Raw genomic sequence first — 20,449 nt, forward strand, 5'->3', positions numbered from 1 at the left:
ACTGCTGCATTAATAAAAGAAAGAGGCATGTACTATTTGCATTTTGAATGTATGAAAATTTTAAATCTGCCTAATGTCGTCCTCCAAAAACTGTCTGCAGTAGTGTGTTCTGTATGTTGAACCTCTTTAATTTGAGTGCCATTTGCATTATCAAAATAGGAGCCTTGATAGCAAATATTGTAGCTATGTATGCATATAGAAGAGGGATTGTTAGCATTTAAGTATTACATTTCTTTTACTTATAGTTATCTTTTGTTAGAGAGAGGATAATTTGTTACCTTTTATAGATTTCTTTATTTTACTAAGTACTTCAGTATATAAATAACTTGAAGACTTAATATGAAAATAATCAGAGCGATTTTTAATATGGCTCATTGTCTGACTCTTTCCGTTTTATCAACATCAGGCTGAAGCAACAAGAAGAAGAGAGAAAGCAATTGCAAGATGTTAGAGATAATTCTGCTGGTAGAGTGGATAGTCTCAATTCTAGAAAATTAAATGACAACATGGATGATTATCTATCTCGTTTGATAGAAGAGAGGGATACCTTGTTGAGAACAGGAGTATATAATCATGAAGACCATATTGTAAGTGAACTTGATCGTCAAATCAGAGAAGCTATTGCAAAAAGGAATATCACTAAATAGAAGCATGCAAAAAGTTGTTAAAAAAAGCCAAAATTTGAACGAGTCATTTTTGTAAACCTGTACTACTTTGCAAAACATATAAGGTCATGCTTAATTTTGCACACTATTTTTAGCTCTTTTTTGAAGTCAGTGTAAGTATTTGCAACATGTGAAGTTAAGCACAGTTGTAAGTTTTACGGGGATAATGTTTGTTTTAAAATGTTTTTATACTCGTATGTATATATGTGTAAATATATTTATCTTGTGTACTTTCTTCTGAAATGTTTTCCACCTCTTTTTGCATCACCTTGGCTAGGTTTATTTGTAATATTTTTAATAGTCATTCTAAAATTTTGGGTCAATGTTGTCATAATTTCTTTCAGTTTCTAAAAAGATCTCTTCAGTTATACTAGAGAAAAGTGGCATCAGCTGTTTTCCTGGACAGAACTCTTAATTCTGAACCAAAGTTTAGCACTGACCAAATGTCACTTTCTTACTAAATCACAAGGTAATCAATTTTGACTTCTCCAACTGTAGCTAACATAACTAAGTTCTGTAGTAAATAAGAGACAAGGTTCTGAATGCGTGGGGGGTGAACTCTCAGTGTATGAAACTGAATCAATTATTAAGTAACTAGTCTGATTGTACAGGATGAAAATCCCTGTGTTGCCCTAGTGGTTTTGCACGTAGGCCTGTAAGGGTGAACCCAGGAGTGTGAAGACCTGGTTCAGCAATTTACATGCATTCTTGCATCCATCCCTAATGAAGAAAGAGACTTGAAGCACTAATTCAGTGAATTTATACACTTTAAATTCTGAACACATATATAAACCAGGAGCTTTTCTAAGTAAAGATGTTTTCCTTAATCAAGACCTAACCATTTTGTAATTACTTAACATATATTTCGAAGCATGTTATCTCATTACCACTTAAATTGTATGTAAGGCTTTGTTTGATTGACACTGTGCCATGTTCATACTTCCACAAGGTGTTAAATGCTGGAAGAGAAACCTACAAGAAATGTTAGTTTGTGCATAATCACAGTTGAAAAAGTTTTGATTTCCAGCCTTCATTCTATTTCAGTAATTTTAAAATTACTGTCCTGTAACTGCTGTCCTGTAGGCACAAATGTTTCTGTATCTGAATGTCGAGTACTGAAAATGTCTTAGGATTTGTTACTTTCAGAATGAACAAAGATACCAATGCAAAAATATCTTTATTTTTTACTACATAAAATCAGTCAACTTCCATGGACATGGCTATATACATGTGGCTTTCCTGTTTTTTATGGTATTAAGTATAAAATGTTTTTTTATATTGTGTCTGGCTTTGACTCTATGTGCATTGTTTTTCCTCCTCCCTACCATAGGCATATCTCCCATTAAGTGAACAATTCATCTAGGCTCCTTAAAGTTTTAAACTATATAAACATAGAGATCAGCCTATATAAACATAGAGGTCATATTCTGTGAGGAGTTATCACTTATCAATATTAGACTTTGTAAGAAATGCTTTTGTAATACTTTGCACACTCTACTGTATTTTTCAAATTTAGTGTGCTTAAAGAGATCCCTCTCCACTATCAAAGCAAATAACACCTTCATAAATCCAATACAAATCCATGAAAAGTAATTTTCTTTTTTTAACGTCATGTCTTTGTCATATCACTGATGCATGATCATATGCAATTATTTTAAATGGATCAGGGAGGTTCTATCTTGACAGGGAGACTTGCTCACACTGTTTTTCTTCAAGTACTTGCTCGCTTGCTGGAAGTGTAGTTTCTTCTTCAAACGCTGGAGGGTGCCTTAAGACTTAAAGATTGTGTTGACTAAATTTTCGAACTGGTGATTTTTTTGAACTGGTATATAAGTGTGTTATGTTATTAAATAAAACTCAAATTTTGAGTATTAAGGATTTTGTGTTTATTTTTTGACTGTTTATTTGAACTAAATTTTTTATTTACTATTCCCAGTAATATGACAGTCTATAAAATTGACACGTTCACTTTCAAAGTTAATTTTACTTTTTAATTTCTAAGTGAATCTCTTCCATGACTTGTGAAGAAAATGGCATTTATGTTGCCGTAGGGCTTAAAAAGAAACTACTTAAGTGAGTTTTCTTTCTAGTAAATAAAAGTATTGAGTAAAATAAAAAGTAAATAACTTTTTTAAAAACCATTTATTAGCCTGATAAGTTATTTGGTTCCATTTTTTCATTTGAAAGATCACTACTTACAGGATGAGAAGTGTGAATTTTGTTATTATTAAAAAAATTATTTGGCATTTATTTTGTTACATAGTCATTACTTTTAGTGTTCATTGTTTGTATTAGAATGAGAAAATGAATTATACTTTAATGTTTCGATTTCATTTTTTCCAGCACAATTTGACTATGTGCTTCAGGCTGAAGTACTCTAGAAACAAAATCTATAGTTGTAGTAGCTATCTATAGCAGAGATGAGCTTAATATTACTCATTTTTAAAAAAAATTATGTTGGGTTCCATTTGCCTTTTTATTGCCTAAAAACCATTTTAAAGGTTATAGCTATTCAGTGGAAAGACCAAATACTTTTCTCTTTTTTTTTAATCAAAAACCTCTTAAAATTTTTATATTAATCTCTCTTCATGGCAAAAAAAAAAAAAAAGCCATTTGAAACAGATGCATGACATAACGATCCTATTTTAATTTACCCAGAATAAAAAGGCTGCTGGAAATGAAACCTGTGTTTATGGGTTCAGTCCTGGTTCCGTATGCCTCGGAAAGGGGGTGGGAAGAGGAGCAACATCTAGGCCCTCTTGGCACACTGGCAAGCTCCTGCTATTGATTTTAGCGCATCCAGATTTCACTAGGGAAGTTGATGGAATTATTTCAAAACAAGTACTCTTAGCAATATGTTTCTGTGAGCCCAAATGGCCATAAAAATTAGTAAATGGGAGATGGGGGCGGGGAGGGGCTGTTCTGTGTCAATTCCATACCAAATCAGTTCCAGCTTTCATCTGCCTTATGAATTGGGCCCAGAATACCCAGTCATCTTTGGATAAGGAAACTTGGATTATATCCTGTATTTGTCCAATCCAGCCTTTCAAAGGAAAAGCATTACCCCATCTAAAAATGAGGGCATCTAGAAACACTGTTCGTTTTCTTGATAATCCTCAGGCAGAGGATCCCCTCCTGTCTCTGTGTGTGCTAATTATTCTTACAGTGGTGGAGACTTGCTGTTACCAGTCTTTACTACCAAGGAGTCGTGCCAAATTATTTAGTACAGGTTTAAAAATAAGGTAGCAAATCTGGATATTGTATGTTTATACACCTTAAAATAGTATGGAGCATTAGCTAAGATTTTGAGAACTGTTACAAAGAAATGGACCGTTTTCCTGTGTTAATTGTTAGACTGTTTGTCAGAAAAATTGTCTCCAAATTCTTTCTTACCTAAGCACTGGAATGCATTATGAAAAAAAAAACATGACAAATCATTTTAAAAATAAGATGCCAGTGTTTTGCTTCGAATCTGGAATATTTAAATACAAACTTACATTATCCATCTTTCCAGTATATTGTTTTTTGGGGTGAAGCTATAACCACTGTTTCTATAATATTTTAGCAGTTATCCAACACTTTTAATGCTAATATACTTTCATAACTGCTGTTGTGGAAAAGCAGCAATGTTATGTCTGGCACTGAGCTTTCAAGTATTCAATCCATAGTTCTTCACAGCAGTTTAAATGCTTCTCCCTTCCATCCACTGAGATAAACCTTAATGCACGACTAAAGACGGAAGTCCTTTATCATATCTTGTAAGTGCTACTGAAGTATTTATACCAGTTATTACATATTTACACAATTATTTATTTTGCTACTACTGTGCCTAAATGATCGTGACCTGTGTCAAGGCTTGGATAGGAAGCACTAGCCCCGCTATTGTCAAAGACAGAACTGTAGAAAGGCGGCTGCACACTTAGATCTCATTTCATTTGTTTCTCCGGGGGGTTGTATTAGTAGTGTTTTCATTAGAACTGTTTTTACAGATGTCGGCTATCCAGATATGAAGTCTCTGTGGTGGAGAAGCAGTCAGGAGTTTGGCATTCAGAACAGAAAGAAAGAAAAAAAAAAAGAGTCAACTTTGAGAGACTAATTTATAGAAAAATAATTTACTGACTTTCTGATGTATAAATGTACAGTAACCCCATGGTGGCTTTAATGCAGAATAATTGAATTCTTGCAAGTACAGTTATTTTCTATTCTTAACTTGAAGAAATGCTACAGCCTGTCGTTCCCCATCACTGAAGACTAAAATAGTCCCCATTAATAATGCTTCTGGAAAAGTGACACCCACTACTTTGTAGTCCAGTACTCTTTTTTTCCAAGTGAAATACTTGTAGTAGTTTGACAGCATTTTAAACAATTTATGTATTACTACAAAAAGTTTTGTTCTAACAATATACATGGAGAGTAAATGATTATGGAAGTGTAGTGTTACTGAATGCTTGACCAAAGGGTTTTCATGCAGTTACTCAGACATAACTGCATTGACAAAATAACATGGCATCAAAATTTAGAGTGGGTTTACTGGAGCCCAGTAGAGCAGTCCACAGCCTAATGCTGTTTCAATGGTTATTGTATGTTGCTCTTAACCTTCCCTGTACTCTGAAAGAAACTGTAAAAATTGATGCTGGAGGACTATGATTTACTATGACTCGTAAGTTTTGTTTTACAAATACAAATGTAAATAGAGCAGCAAAATTAAGGTTTTGAGTTGAGCAGGCGATCAAGCTCATGAATGTTTTTTATAATTTAGGTTTAAGTGGTAATGGTAAGTCTGGTAATGCTAAGTATTTGCTTAATAGCATAAGTGAGGGGGATTTTATGTTTTGTTTTTCACGTCTGAGGGTACAGAAAATAATTCTATTGATCTCATGTTAAGAGACAGTTGTACAGGACACCAGACCATCAGCATGTTCCCCTGAAAAGGTTATTTTTGGCAACAGGATTAATATTGTATTACATACAATAGTTCATCCAGATCAGGACTGAAGCTATTATTTGCTTTATAATCAGACACGCACACATGAAGCTTGAGTCCCATTCTTACCAGGCATGAAGTTGACATGATGCTCCTCATCCAAATACGTAAGACAGCTTAGTAGTTTTTCCTTTAAGCCAATACTGCGGGTATGTTTTCATTAATATCAACGTGTACTTGATGTAAGCCACAGAGCCTGCCTGCTTCTCCAGGAACTGTTCAGGCGATGTAGAAGATAAGTTGTTAGGACTATGTAACATTTTTGATGTTTGTATAGCAATAATGGGTCTTACTACGGTTTTCCTGAATGTGGTGCATATGATGTTTTAAATACTCTAGCTTACTGATTTATCCTGGTTTTTCTGATATAATCCAATTATTGCACTGAAGAAATGGGGCTAATAACCCAAAATAAATAAAGAAATTAAGCAGGATATCAGAAAGCAAGACACTACTACTACCACAAGGAACTGGCAGGTATGTCTCTATAGGAATACCTCCATGAGAAGCCACTGCTATTTGTGGAACAAAACTTGCATACCTCAGCAAGATGCTTATGTGCCTCTAGAGTGAGTTTTACGTGGCCCATCCTACTACATCTTGCAGAACAGATAGGATTTTTTTTTTTTTTTTTTTTTTTTTTTTTTTACTCCATGACTGTATCTTCTTATTGCATATATAGGGCGAATCATTGAAACGGTCTTGAATTTTTACCTAAGAACAAACATTTTTATGCAATTTTTAGTATAAAATAGCTATTTTATGCTATTATTTATTTTATCCTATTTCATTTACATGTATGGTCTTCAATGCAGGTGGCTTGTAACAGCCTAAGTAGAAACAGGTAGGCTTAGAAAGAAGATATTGTAGAAGACGTTCTCTCTCGTAACACCGTGTAAGGGAAAAGCAATGCTTTGCCATCCTGACCAAGAGCTTGCGTTGCAGTCAGTGCTTGGTGCAACACGGCAAAATCTCTCCCGCATCACTCATGAGGGGGCTCCCCCATGGCAGGCTGAGGGCTGGGCACAAAGTCTGTGGTTTCTCTGCCCATCTTGGTTAAGGGGTGTTGAGTGATCTTGAACAGGGCTCTGGGCCTCCACTTCCTATCAGCAAAATGAGAATAATGTGGGAAAAGCTTTTCTGTGTTAAGTGGTTCACAAACTGCTTTAAACTCAGACTATCTGTGCTGGTTGTCTTAATGCCCTAAAAGGGGGTGGTTGCTAGCTTCTAGTGGGATGCTTCTTCAGCAAATGAGTACAAGCTATTTACTTTGCTCTTTTTTATTAGATAAATCAGTTACTTCTTTCATTCTTCTGGCTAATTGCCAATTCATCCAAAAGCTTTACAATAGAGAAAAAATACTTCAATCCTTATGTATGACTCTAATTTCTAGGGAAATTAAGAGAGTTCAAGACTGCAGCCTTCCAAGAAAGGCTAGGCCAATCTTCTTGTGAAGAGATGAATTAAATAAAATCTTTTGGCGAGGGCAGAAAAAAGTTAAGACAACTGAAGGTTTGGGCCTGCCCCGAACAAGGCTGTATGTGGTATGGGGCAGTACTGTTTACTTTTGTCTCAGTAAAATGAAGGTGATTCCTCGATATGCTGATGCTTTGATGAATAGCTAGTTAATGTTTGGTTGTTACAGCTGTTTGGAACAGAAAAGGTCAAGCATTGTTTGCCATATCCCATCTATTGAGCAAATAAGTAATTGTGAGGGTTTCAGTGAAAACTTTTATAGGAAAATCATTTTGTGACTTATTAGTATTGAAATACTAATAAAAGCAAATCCCTATTATCCTAACAAATGTGACTAATGCTGTTGGAAATGAGTCTTGAAGGTGAGGGGAGGACAGCTCTTGGAGAAGTACCTCTCAAATGCTGTGAAGCCAATTGGCTGCTGCCAAGCATAACATCCACGCCCCCATGTCAAGAGATGCTCACAAGTTCTCCATCCAGGTCTGGAGCTCAGCACAAAAACTCAGGGGCTGCCCAGCCAGAGATGGCAGCGGGAGGAGGAGAAGGAAGCAGCAGCTTTGCTCTGCTGCACTTGCCATCACAGGGGAAAGACACTATTGCTGCCACTCACAGAACCTAAATCTAAACCTCTCCCTGTACAGCATCACATTCCCATTTTTTTGCCAGACTGGACTTTTGCCCTCCTCAATTCCCCCCCGCCCCCCTTTTCCTGTTGTCACATGTACATGTGATGAAGAGAAGAGCAAATTTCACCAGCAAACAAAATTGTTGATTTGTTTATAACAAATAATAAAAAATATATGGTAATTAAATATGCAGAGAAATTACATGTTGCTTTATATACTTTATATTGAAAGCAATCTTGATCAGATAATACTTTTTTAAAAAGCAACATCTACAGAAAATAAGTTTGGGGCTTTTTTAAAGATAGTTTTTCTGCATACTCAAGCAGTCTTTCACAAAGAGCTGAGGGGTTTTTTGAGTTTTCTTCTTTGCCCTTCCTTTCATGCTCATTGAATAAGTCATTCACAACATCTGTATTGTTACTCCTGAAAATATCCCACCACAATAAAAGGAAAGTATCTTAGCTAAAATAAATACATGTAGAATAAAAAATAAAAAATAAATAAAGTGACTGCCCATGTCTTTATTTTGCTTGCTGCTTATTTTACCACTCGAGTTTCAGATAAAAACACATTTCATGCTTTACGGAATGCAATCTGTTACAGAGCATGGACAACATACCAACTTGTGTACCACAAAATAACAAGCTTGTATGAGTACAGGCAGCACTGCTGTTTATACTGCCAGATTCAAACTTTTAGTTAGATAATTTTTGGCAGTGAAAGCACCCAGTCTGTTACTTATACACCAGTTAATCCTGACTTAGAAAAAAATGAAAGTCCATTTAGGGCCTCAAAAATCTTAGCTTAACTTTTATACTGTGGTAAGAGATGATTTAGGGTATGTCACATTAAAGGCTATAACTCTTAAAGTCTTTCGTGTGTGTTGAGCATTAGGTCTTTAAATGCTAGCACTGTGTTTTTACGCAAAAATTTAAGAATGAATACTGAGTTGAACCACAAACCAACTTTTAGTGGGCTTAGCTCAAAATTCGTTCTATTTAAGCTCACAAAAGAAGAGAAAGCAGGCATGTAGTATTGTCTGCTTTTTAAATAGAGGAACAAGGGCTAGGATGAAGAATAGCAGTATGTAGTAAACAGACTACCCCTATGCAGTTTGAATGTATGTGTATGTGCATTTAAATCCACTGGTGAAAGAATGAACATGGTAATCTGAATACACCCAAGTTTTCTTAAGGCAGAGAGACTTGCTTTATCTTATGACACTTTCTGTACTTTTTTCTGTAGTACAGAGCAGTGTTTCAGTGGCTCAGCATTGAGATTTCATAATGTCACATTAGCAAGAAGAAACAATATTGTCTTTGGGGACATGGGAGGCAACATGTAACTTGGTACACATATCTTCGATTTCTGATTCTCTTATCCTCACAAAATAAAAACCAACCAACAAAATTCCAACATCATTTGGGGGTTTCCTTATGGAGATTTCTGAAATCTTGCATTTATTCATCAAAGTCTCATAAATACATATTTTTAAAATATCACAACCTCAACTCCCTTTTCTAGCTCCATTTTTGTTATCACAGTATCTATTTTAATGGCTCTTAAGCTACAATGTCCGTACCTTATCTTTGTCAGTTAATGTATCTAATTCCACCATCCCAGAGGGAATAAACCTGAAGCTAAAGCCTGCAATATATTAAAGAATCAAGAACGCTTATGCAGAACAAACAGAGGATTTAGCTTGGATAAACAGCAGAGAGCTCAGTGTCTTTTATGTCCAGAGCTTAGGACTGGAAGAAGAAAATGACTATAAATCATCCCTGTGAAACAACATAACATAAATGTTGTATGTTTATTTAAAACTTTATACAATCATTTATCTGGGCTATAGCTCAGTTTCAAAAAGTGCTCTGCTGTAATGAGGTACCGAGACTAGCAGTGATCAAGAGTAAAATGATATATAGTCTTCAGCCAGAATTTGCTTATGGGAAGAATGGAAAGCACTTAAGCAGACACCAAGTATCTATAGCTAGTAGATCAAGCAGGAGGATAATGCAATAATAACAAAAACTTTGATAAATTTTTTCCTGTTTCTCTTCAAAATATCACATTTCTTGTAACATGACATTGTTTTGAGAGCTAAGCAGCCAGCAATTTATGCCTTAATTTTCACACTTGAATAAAGGCTGATTTGTTGTCAATGTCCAAAATATGACATGTTGCTCCACCAGACTTAAATTAAAAAAAAAAGAGGCTAAATCTTTGTCTGGGCTTGCGTTCCAGGGAGAATCACACTTTAAAATATGCTGTTGTTTTTTCTTGCTTATAGCAAGCACTTCTGTGAATTCATAGCTAGTAATTGCTAATCTTTTTACTCTACGGGTAATTGAAGAGCGACTGATGATGTATTTACTGCCTAAGGAGACAAACAAAAAATATATTGCAGCTTTTACTGCAGAAGGAATTTTTTTCCTCAAGTACTTTGCACCCTGGAGTGTCCAGAGGGGAGCCCAAAGTCTCCCAGAGGATGTCAGCGTTTGGCCCCAGGGGTGCCCAAGCACCGATCAGGTTTAGCAACCATGTCTCAATTGCAGATGTGCCCAGCCAGGACTGATTCAACTTTCATTGCAAGTGGACACGCTCTTGCACACAGAATTCCCACCATCGTATTTTTAACTTAGCTTTTCAATGTCATTCAGGCAGATCTTCCTCTGTGGAAACGCGCGCTGTGACACAGGAGATCCCACCCAGCGCTTGGGAAAGTGTCTTCGGCAGTGGCAGCTTCTGCTCTGGCTGCAGGCACCATCCGTCTCCCCAGCTGATGCATGCAAAGATTTTCAATCCCGCCTGACAAATCTCCTGTCGCTTTCACAGTGCAATTAGATCCCAAGATCCCTAATTTTTTATGACTTCCAAAGCTGATCTGGCAGAAACTTAGAACCTGTGGTACCAAAAGCAGTATAATTTTGGTTTGTAGGATGTTTGCAGATTTGTTAGTGGTTTAAGTATTAATAATAAATCCACCCACACCATTTGCACCTTGATTACTTTTTTTAATTTTATTTTGTGGCCCATGATGACAAGGGCCTATAGAGATGGAGCTGACTGAAGCACTGTATCTGTGGACAAGAACATCAGAGATGAAACCATCTTCTCTCTCTTTCTGTTTCCTCTCCACAGCTGACAGCACCCTGTAAAACAGTGTTGTAAAGAGCACAGGCTCATAAATACTTCTATGCCTATGCAGCTCCGGATGTTTTCAAGTAAATATATTTATTATGTCAATAACGATAAAAAAAAGATGACTTATTCAATAATTCATAATGGTTTCAGAGCTGCTGGAGGCTAGTAGGGCTCACTTTACTTTAGATAACTTATAAATGTAGATTATTTCCATGACAGACTGAAATTACTTTCTGGTGAATATTTATTTGAGCTTTAATTTTCTTATTAACCCAGTATGTTCTAGGAAAGAAGATGATGGTGCTACTGTATTCGTCATGCTGCTCTACTGGATGCAATTAACAAAATGTCTGAGAAACTTTCCATGGAAGTGAGCTCTTAAACACTTCTCCACACCATCGACAACAGAGCAAACTCTTGGCATTATTTTTTTTAGGTAGCTGACACTGTTTTGTCAGTCTAGCACCTGGGTTTAAACACCTCTACAAGGAATGGGGAGGGCTGGGTTTCTGCCCTCCCCATGGGACCTGCTGCCTAACCCTGCAGCAACCAGTGCAAAATGCTCCCCGGGCACCCCTCCAACTGGCCCTGGCACAGCTGGAGCATCCTCGGCAGTCAAGGTACCCAAAGGAAGGCTGTGATGGGAAAGGGCTCCCTTCTGGGAGTGGCTGGGAGACAGGATGATGTGCCAGGGAGCCCCATCCCTGCTCCTGGGCCACCACCACCATCAGACCCTTCCAACCTTCTTCCCATGCATGGTTCATCCACACAGGGCAACAGCCCCATCCTTCTCTGCCCTTTTCCTGCACGTGGCACATACTGAAACAGAAACAACATCAATATTGACATATTGAATGTTGAAAATAATTCAAAATGTCTCTGGAGTTTCTCCCTCAGAATAAGGAAAAGCTGAAATATCTTCCGGAGAGCAAAAGCCAGGCAGCAAGAGCCTGTGGGAAGGGGCAGGAGGCAGCAGGAGAGGGAGGGAACCCCACAACCAAAAACTGGGCCCAGGTCCCTAAGGCAGGCTGGTTTCCTTCTCTTTTTCCCTAGATAAAAAAACAAATTCAAGATATTCTGTTAAGCATTTATCTATATCCTAACAACCCCAACATTTTGAGTGTGCAGTGTTGTGATGGTGCTTGAACACTGAAGAAAGTGTTTATTTTACATGCAGAAAAACATAAAGGGAGCAAGTTTAGGATAGCTTTTCTAGCTTGCTGTTGTTTAAAATTCATTTTTACAAGCTAATAGGTTTGGAGTCTATTAACAATGTGTTTATATTGAACAGGAAGCATATATTCTATAATTCCTAAATGTGAAATTGCTTTATTAACTTAATTTTGCACATGCAAAAAATATGCAGCTGCTGGAATCTATAAATACAGGCCCAGTTAAAAATAAACCTTGCTCTAACACCAATAAAAGCTAGCAACAAATATTTGAAAACTTGAACTCTGTACAAATATGCAAGAAAACCACATGGGCCCTGGTCAGAGCCAGTTTCTAGGCAGAGATCTGTGACAGCAGAGCGTGCGCGAGGCTGCACATCCCTGGCCGGAGCCAGGGTTGTCCCCGAGCGGTGCAGCTGCACCCCTGCTGTGGGCATTCCCCCTTCCCGCGTCCCCACCGCTGTGGCCAGGGCTCTCCTCCCCAGCCTGCCACACTGCTTGCCCCGACGCCCTGGCTCCCCGCGCCAGCATGGACAGAGAGCACCCTCTCGCTTTAATCACTTAAGAAGTTACTTATGATACGCAACTAAATATTTAGTTGTGCAGAGGACAGCTTGTCACAGACAGCTTTGTTGCTAATGTATACAAATGCTGGTATGGCGCTGGCTTCCTCCCTGCGTACACAGAGCCGCACACACACTGACCACAGCCTAAATAAGCTGATTTATTTGTTTCAGTTATTTGATAAGTGCATCATACCTCAAACCCTAGGAAACCACTTTAGGAGGATTATAAGTTTTATGATGTGAAAAGATTACCCTGAGTGTGCTGAGCAAAGTTTATATTGGGAGACTGTGCAGGAGGTGAGGCATTCACAGAGGCTGCGGAAAGAGGGCTTGATAGATAGAAAAGGGATTTTCTTTGTTGCTGCACCTCTTGTTGGTTTTTTTTTTTCTCTCTTCTTCCCTTACAAGAGTGGCCCCACCAAGCCCCCGAGACGTTAACCTTGTGACTCTCCTCTGCCCTCCACTCAGCAATGGGAATTTCAGGGTGTGCACTTTTTTAAAATAAGGAGCAATCATTTCACTGGCAAATGAAGGGGGAGGAGACACTTGGGGTTACCTGCAAGGGGGAGCTGTGAGGGTCCTCCTGAAGGGGAAATCTGGGGAGTGCAGCTGAGCCCGGCTTCCCCCCGATGCTCCATGAGCACATCACCCTAAAGCACATTACCCCAGGGAGGCTGGTGTAATCAGGGCACCTGCAGAGGTGCCGGCCCAATCTTTGGGCGGGCTGTCCCATCACCCTGCCCCAGGGTGGGGACCAGCATCCACCAGCCCCAGTGCAGCTGAGGCTCCGGAGGGGTCAGCAGAGGATTGCAAAGCTGGGACGACAGCTTTGCTCCTGGCCTTGAACTGACGTTGCTGTCCTCATAGCATGTGTCTTTGCTGGGCTTGACACTTGTGTCGTGACGTGACAGAAAGGGGAAAATATTTTGGACTTTTTACCCTTATTGTTTAATGTTTGACATATTCAGAGGGGATAATTGTAAATAGGAGGAAGGTTAATTGAGCAAAATACTTGATTTATGTTTCCACCCGTCCTTTTCAAAGGAATGGACATACACAGCAACTGTTTGAAATTGTACTCTAATAATGTTCTCGTATCAACAGGGCAATGTGGGGGTAACAGAGAGAAGAAAACAGCAACAGCAAGCGGAGGCAGCGCACACAAAGTCATGGAGCTCTGCTGATCTTGGAGGGCTCTGTTCAGGCACTGGGGCAGCACCCAGGGAGTGTGCCTGGGGGTTTTGCTTTCCCACAAAGTGCTCTGGGTCCTGCCCGACCACACACCTTCCACCACGGCCACAGCACAACAGGGTCCCCAGCCCCAGGGCCCCCTTCGTCCCATCCCCTGACTCTCCCTGACGTAAGCTCAGGTGCTGCTGCCTCGCAGAGCTCCATTAAATAATGCACTTGTGCCTGGCACCGCAGGGCCCTACTCTGCTGTTACTAGAAAGGCATTTATATTATATTCTGTCTCCTGCATCTTTCATAAGGGAGTTTTTATGTGTCACCAGAAAATACTGGGTAACACACTTTATTAGCCTCATGATACTGCAGCCCATCAATACTTGTCGAGTCCTGATGAGATCATGCTACGATTGTTAATCAGAGCGAAGGAAGGAGATGGAGGAGTGGGAAATACCTTTAGGAAAGAATCAATTAGAGAGAACAGTACTGCAGGTAAGCATGCAATGTGTTTTTCAGTGTAAAACACCAGACAGCCAATCAGCCCATCACTGAAGTTTAAACCTAACTTTCATGTCGTATCAGACGTGCCTTTTCTCCTTGAACATGCTTGTGATCAGCGAGTGATCAGCTGCTGTCAGCCTCCTTAAGATCCATTATTTAGAAAAGCACTTAAGTGTATAGCTGCCTTTAAACATATGGAGTGTTGCTAGGACAGTCTCATTTATTCTTCATTAAGCTAAAATGTTTCAGCTTTAAGAGATTGCCTGGCATGGTGCACTATTGATTACTTATGTGGAAGGGTGCTCTTGCCTTGGGTATTTCCTCTTCAGCGGGGAAATATTTTATGGGGAGGGAAGTCCTTACTTCTTTGCATCTTCTCCTTAAACACTAGGAGCAGGGGCTGAGATGCTGCCAAAGCAATGCCGAGCGTCGCACAGGCAAGGTGAGGGATGTGGTGAGACCAGTGCTGCCACATGGTGATCACCAGGATGCATTTGGCAGTGTGGCTCCAGCTGACGTTTGATTTTCAAAGTCCACTACTGTTATTTTGTGCTGATAGTGCACAGTTCCTCTCTGTTGTATTTTTGCATCCTGCCCGGGGTCAGAGGAGGATAAGCTTTTTATGACAGAAAAGTGGAGGTCAAGTGGTTAAATGACTTTTTCTCAGACAGCAGCAGAATTCTATAGTTCAAATGCTGATGTCTCATCTCCCAGATGTTTTTTTGACTTCTTAGGAGGCCCCTTTAGACTGTGGCCAGTGGGAAAAGCCCAAGATACTTTGGTGACACCCTGGGTGAAAACAGCATCATTTACAGAACCTGTTTTGCACACCAAGCTGAGCATGAAACAAAGTGTTCAGTGGTTTATATCCCTCAAAGTGATGTAGGCCAGGCTGATGACAGATGGCAGGCTGTTTTCTCTGTGCTACCAGCCTAGGTAGTACTTTGCCTCATTTAAGAAACACAAATATCTGCACCTTAGACTCTCCTTGCTGGTTTGGTGCCATGCAAAGAATTTTAGGAAAAAAAAAAAATGAGGTAAGAATGAGAAAAGACCCTGGTAACTCATACTGGCTGGGTGCTTGCAGCACATCTCCCTATACATGTCCAAGGATACAAACAGGACTTCACTTTGCGTAGCTGGGAGCAGCAGCTGCCTGTCATTGATGCAGTGTTTGGTCTGTCGATAGGAAAAACCGTAGGAATCCTATTGCATTGTTGTCAGTACAGCAAGATCCTCCTCTATTAATTTGGGTCCTGGGCACATCACATTGGGAAACAAATGGTGCTAAACAGGCATAGCAGAACAAGTGCAGGGGAGACAAATAAGCCATACACAATGATACCTCCTGATACTATAGTTCTTGCAGCCAAAGGGACCCAGCTGAATGACTTTAGAGACTCTCCAGAGTTATTTTCAGAAATTATCATAGAAAACCCTTGATCTGAGCCATCTCAGCACTCCTGAGAGATTCCCCAGGGACTTTTGGCAAAAAGATACCTCATCCACAGTTAATAAGGTCTATATCTTCACGGCACAAGGAACATGCTTTTACAAATGTTAGAGACAGCATCAAACTTGGGGCTTTCATTAGAGGGGAAGAGTCGGTTTTGAAAAGTACGTTTCCCCTGTTTAAACTGAATGCATGATCTCAGTGAGTATAAAGAGAAGCAGGAAATCTCAAAAAGACTCCAAGTGAAAAAAAAGCAGAAAGCAGCAATCACAAATCAGCAGATGCTGTTACAAGCCAAACATAATTAGTTTCACTAAAAAGCGGTTGCCCGTACTCCTGAGTGAGGGAATAGAAATAAGTGCATCTCAATAAGATGCAAATATGCTTCCCAGGGACTTCTAGGAGCTGCTTATTCTGCTGGGTATCCATATTTCTGTCCTGCTCTGAAATGAACTGGGATTACAGATTTAACAATAGAAACCTACTTCCAGGGCTTTCCTGAAACAGAGGTAGTGTCAAAACCATTCCTGTGCAAGTCCTGACGTAAGTGATGACTGCGCTGGGTACGGGGACAACAAAGCTGCTTAAAAGCATAAATTTACTGCCCATTGATTAACACAATTCCTGCAGGCCCCATGAAATTCTTTTAAATGGATATCAGATACAAGAACAAAGCTGAGAAATCAAATACAAATCTGCTTCGCTCTGGGCAAAATCCTGTGTTCATAGTTTATTCTTATTCCTTGTAGAACTATTTCACTTAACAGTGCATCTGATAAACAGAAAAAAAAAAAAAAAAAAGCACTAAATATGCCAGTTTTGGTGGAATATTTTAGTCCAGAAGGGACCATTAGATCATGTAACCTCATTTTTGTGTATCAGAGGGCTTTACATTTCATCCAGCTACGCCTGGATGGGGCCCAGTAGCCTCTTTGGCTGGAGAACACTTGCCTTGGCTAAAGTAAATGTTCCAGAAAGACTCTCAAGCTTAATTTGAGGATGTCAGTTTGGGCACTAACCATTCTGCCTGCCCACATGCAGGTCCTCCATATCTCTGCCAGGATGATGGGAGGAGAGCTCTTCAGCAATTCTGACAGGGCCAGATCCTGAAGCAGCCAGCAAGAGGCAGAAAACTTTTCTAAACCCATTTGCAAACAATTTTAGCTAAACACTTCCGTAAACCTTCTGGGCTCTGTAATTCAACACTGGCTTTCAGCCCTAGTCTTTTACTGGCGATATATCTTGGCTTGATCTCATGCTTCCAATACTGAAAGCCAAGTTTTGAAAATTAAACTGTTGGGTTGACTATGGGTTAGATACACTCTTGTTCCAAGTACAGCAGTTCTTGAATCTGTTTGTACTGATTTACAGTGAAAACATTCTTTCAATGGCTCTTTGCAGTTTTTCCTCTTTTTCTATCAGAAAAAGAAATAAAATCAGTTCTTCTAAACTGCTTTGATTTCTATTGAACTCTGGAGTCCTTATGGACATATGCGGCTCCAATTATTGTAAGACTGACATTTCCAGAGCTTTTAGATAATTCCTCACCCTCCCCTCAAACCTCCCCCCCCATTCAGTCTCATGGCAAATGAGTATATTATATTAATGGAGTAAAAGGTGATGGAAAAAATTGAGAGCGTGCAATGGTTTTAAATAAATAAGTTTACATGCAACAAAAGTGATAGATACTTTTTTTAAGATTCTCCTAAATCAGATAATTATGAGAAGAGTAAGGAGCAAAAACTTCCTCCATGTATGTAGGAAGCAATCTGTCCTAATCAGGGTAGTAAAGAGGCATGGTGCAGTTTTTTATTTATAAATTACAATTTTTTTGTCATGGGCAAGAAAAGCTGGTGTGATGGGGTTTTAGTTTAGCTTAATTTTGGTTTTAAAACACAGAAATCTTCACACAATTTTGTTTTATCATCTCTGGACCTTATGTGACACCTTCCTCAGGTGCTTCCTTGTGTTTGTCATTGTCAGACAGTGACATTCACTTTTTATTTTGTCTTTCTCTCAGCCAAGAGGCCACCACTTTGTTCTCAGTCCTTGAGGCTGCTTAGTGTACTGGCACCAAATTCAGCAAATGGGACTTCCTGTGCCCTTAAAATAAAATGCAGACAAGAGGCAAATGATGAAAGATTTGCCACCTGCGATATGGGGTAAGAGTCAAATAAAATATATATGTATGTACAAAATATGTATATGCATTTCTGGTTTTTTTACTGGCTTGTGTTACTCCCCTCATTTTTGCCTGTCTAATAATACAACAGCGTGTTAGTTTAAAGCTAACTTAGGAAACTATGTAGCTTCAGGGACTCATAACTTTTTATACTTCTGGGAACTTGCTGGGGCACTCAAAGTGTTCCCACAATAAGGTGGACGAAGTGTTTGCTGGTGAGACATCCCATGGTAACTTTGAGATGCCTATCACTCATCAAGACGGTTTTCTATTTTTTCCTAACAATTCATTATATCTCTTGGGAAAGTTACCGTACCTTAGAAAACTGTTGTGGGGGTAGAATGAGATGATTCGGTCTGGTAAATGGAAACATGATGTTTTGACCACTTTCTTCAGCTCAGCTCTCATCCTCAATCAATCAGTCAGGTGCTGCTCTGCTTTGCACTCATTTAAACTAGGATGCATTTGCATTTCTCATTAATTTGTCAGCTTCCATTTGGGAAGCATTCTTGTACAATCAATGGAAGTCAGTAGGTAAAACTAAATGTTTGCAGGGGCTATACCTAATGAGATCATTCAGGTAGCTGTTGACAGCAGGTGTCACAGGGACAGGAATCCACCCCTGGAAAAAGTGGATGCAAGTATGTGCACAAAAGTACTCACCCTCCTCACACACCCTTTCTCTCTCTTCTGCTCCACAGAAACCCTGTGCCTATGTGGGCACACATGGACACAATGCACGTACAATGCAAGAATGATGCTGGAGCTAAAGTTTAACTTCCACATATGAATAAAGCTAATGGTGCTATTTAAATACAATAAAAACATGCAGAGTTGCATTGCCAAGTTGTGCAAGGTCACATTGTAATGTGTCAGTTGTAAAGATTTCTAAGGAGCCTGTTTTCTTGAGTAATAGCAGTTGGAGAAATGCACTTATCTGAAGAATGAGACTGTTATAGGTTTCTGTAAATCAAGCCTTAGCCAAAGAGCAGTTCCTTAATACCCATTTTCCACTTTGACTATAGCACACACACTGGGCTAAATCCTGCTCGCTCACATAAGCAGCCCACTAAAATCAGTGCTGGCACAACTGATACTGAGTCAAAGCAGAAGACAGGCTGAGTAGGAGCAGGAGGGTGTGCTGCTTCCTGCACACAAATATTGGCAGCGGTATGCCCGGGCACATAAGTCCCATGCAAGGGGACAGCAAATATTTGGGATCGGTCCTACCAATCACAAATTTGTCTGCTGGACGGGCTCAAGCTGTGCAGGGTTATTGTCAAACTGAGCTGATGGGAAGTGATGTAAAGCTGACCGATTGAAGCATAGAAAGTGGTGCGTCCACAGCTACCATCTTTTGGGGTTCTATTACATTTCCTATACCCTCAGGCAAGGCCCACCATGAAGGGGTGGCCTTGTGATTCACAGTTGCCCCAGGAGTGATCACTGAAAGCCCTTCAGGGTGCTTTTGAGATAGGTGGAAGCTTTTTTCCCTTAAACCTTTGACTCAACGGTTGTTGGGGCAAGGGAAACAAGGCTCCCATGCAGCACAGCTTCTTGCCACAGGTGCGCATGAAACCAGCTCGGCTTCCTTCCAGCTTGGGCAGTACCGTGGCACGTTAACCCCAGCCGCTTTGGAAACCCCCTCCTGTACAGAGCTACTGCAAGAAGAGGTGAGCGGCAGCTGAGAGGTGGTGCAGGAGGGTCTGACCCGAGCCCCCACAGCCGGGAGGTCGCAGGGGGAGCGGGAGAGGGGTCCCGGCACCACGCTGCTTCCCAGCACGGCACCACACCATCACATGTGGGGCTGCCTTCAGCGGCTGCCCATAAGCTAGCAAACAACACGGGCATCTGTAAAGCGCTTTTTACAGATTCTATTAAATACTATTATTCACAGGAAGCCTTAGAAAAATCTAACTCTACATTCACTTCTAAGATATATAGATGTAAAGTCTTTTTTTTAAATCATTTTAATGCGATCATTTGTTGGGCCTTAGGGTAAAATTACATTTCACAGCTCCCTTGTTCCCATGCTATGGTAAAAAAGAGATTGATGTCTGAAATTTCAACTGTATTTGTCTTACAAATTTGTCCGACTCCCTGGAGAATAATTGTCTCATATCATTTGAAGGCTGGTAATTCCTTTGGAATGACCTCTGTGTTATAATTACAGCAAGAGTACTAGCATGTAGCTAGCAAAGTGAAAGTTAATGTTCTTGGTTTCTTGCTTTGTTATTTTTATTAAACTGTTCCCCTTTAAAAGAAATACCTGGAGATATGGACTCTTACTCAAGAGAGCTTTTTGCAGATAACACAAAATGTCTTTTTTCCTGCAAAACACTTACGTGCATTAACAATTATCCGAGGGTTGCAATGTATTCTTAAAGTCATTGTGCATTTCTGGAATATATTAGCAGAATTAGAGACTTTAACATGTTGTTTGCCTCAGGATTATTTATTTTATCCCACTTCAAATGTTTTGAAATTTTCTGAAT

The 20,449-nt window shown here is 39.6% G+C and overlaps 1 protein-coding gene across 1 annotated transcript in view; it reads left to right on the plus strand.

Annotated features, from left to right (window-relative positions):
- Positions 1-647, plus strand: part of CEP120 (centrosomal protein 120) — a 39,579-nt gene extending 38,932 nt beyond the window's left edge. The window contains exon 21 of the mRNA XM_074166171.1: positions 407-647. Within this exon, the coding sequence (XP_074022272.1) occupies positions 407-647 (241 nt within the window). The remainder of the gene's footprint in view (positions 1-406) is intronic.
- The last annotated feature ends 19,802 nt before the right edge of the window (positions 648-20,449 follow it).

The sequence above is a fragment of the Numenius arquata genome, chromosome Z (genome assembly GCF_964106895.1).
Source record: "Numenius arquata chromosome Z, bNumArq3.hap1.1, whole genome shotgun sequence".
NCBI lineage: Eukaryota > Metazoa > Chordata > Aves > Charadriiformes > Scolopacidae > Numenius > Numenius arquata.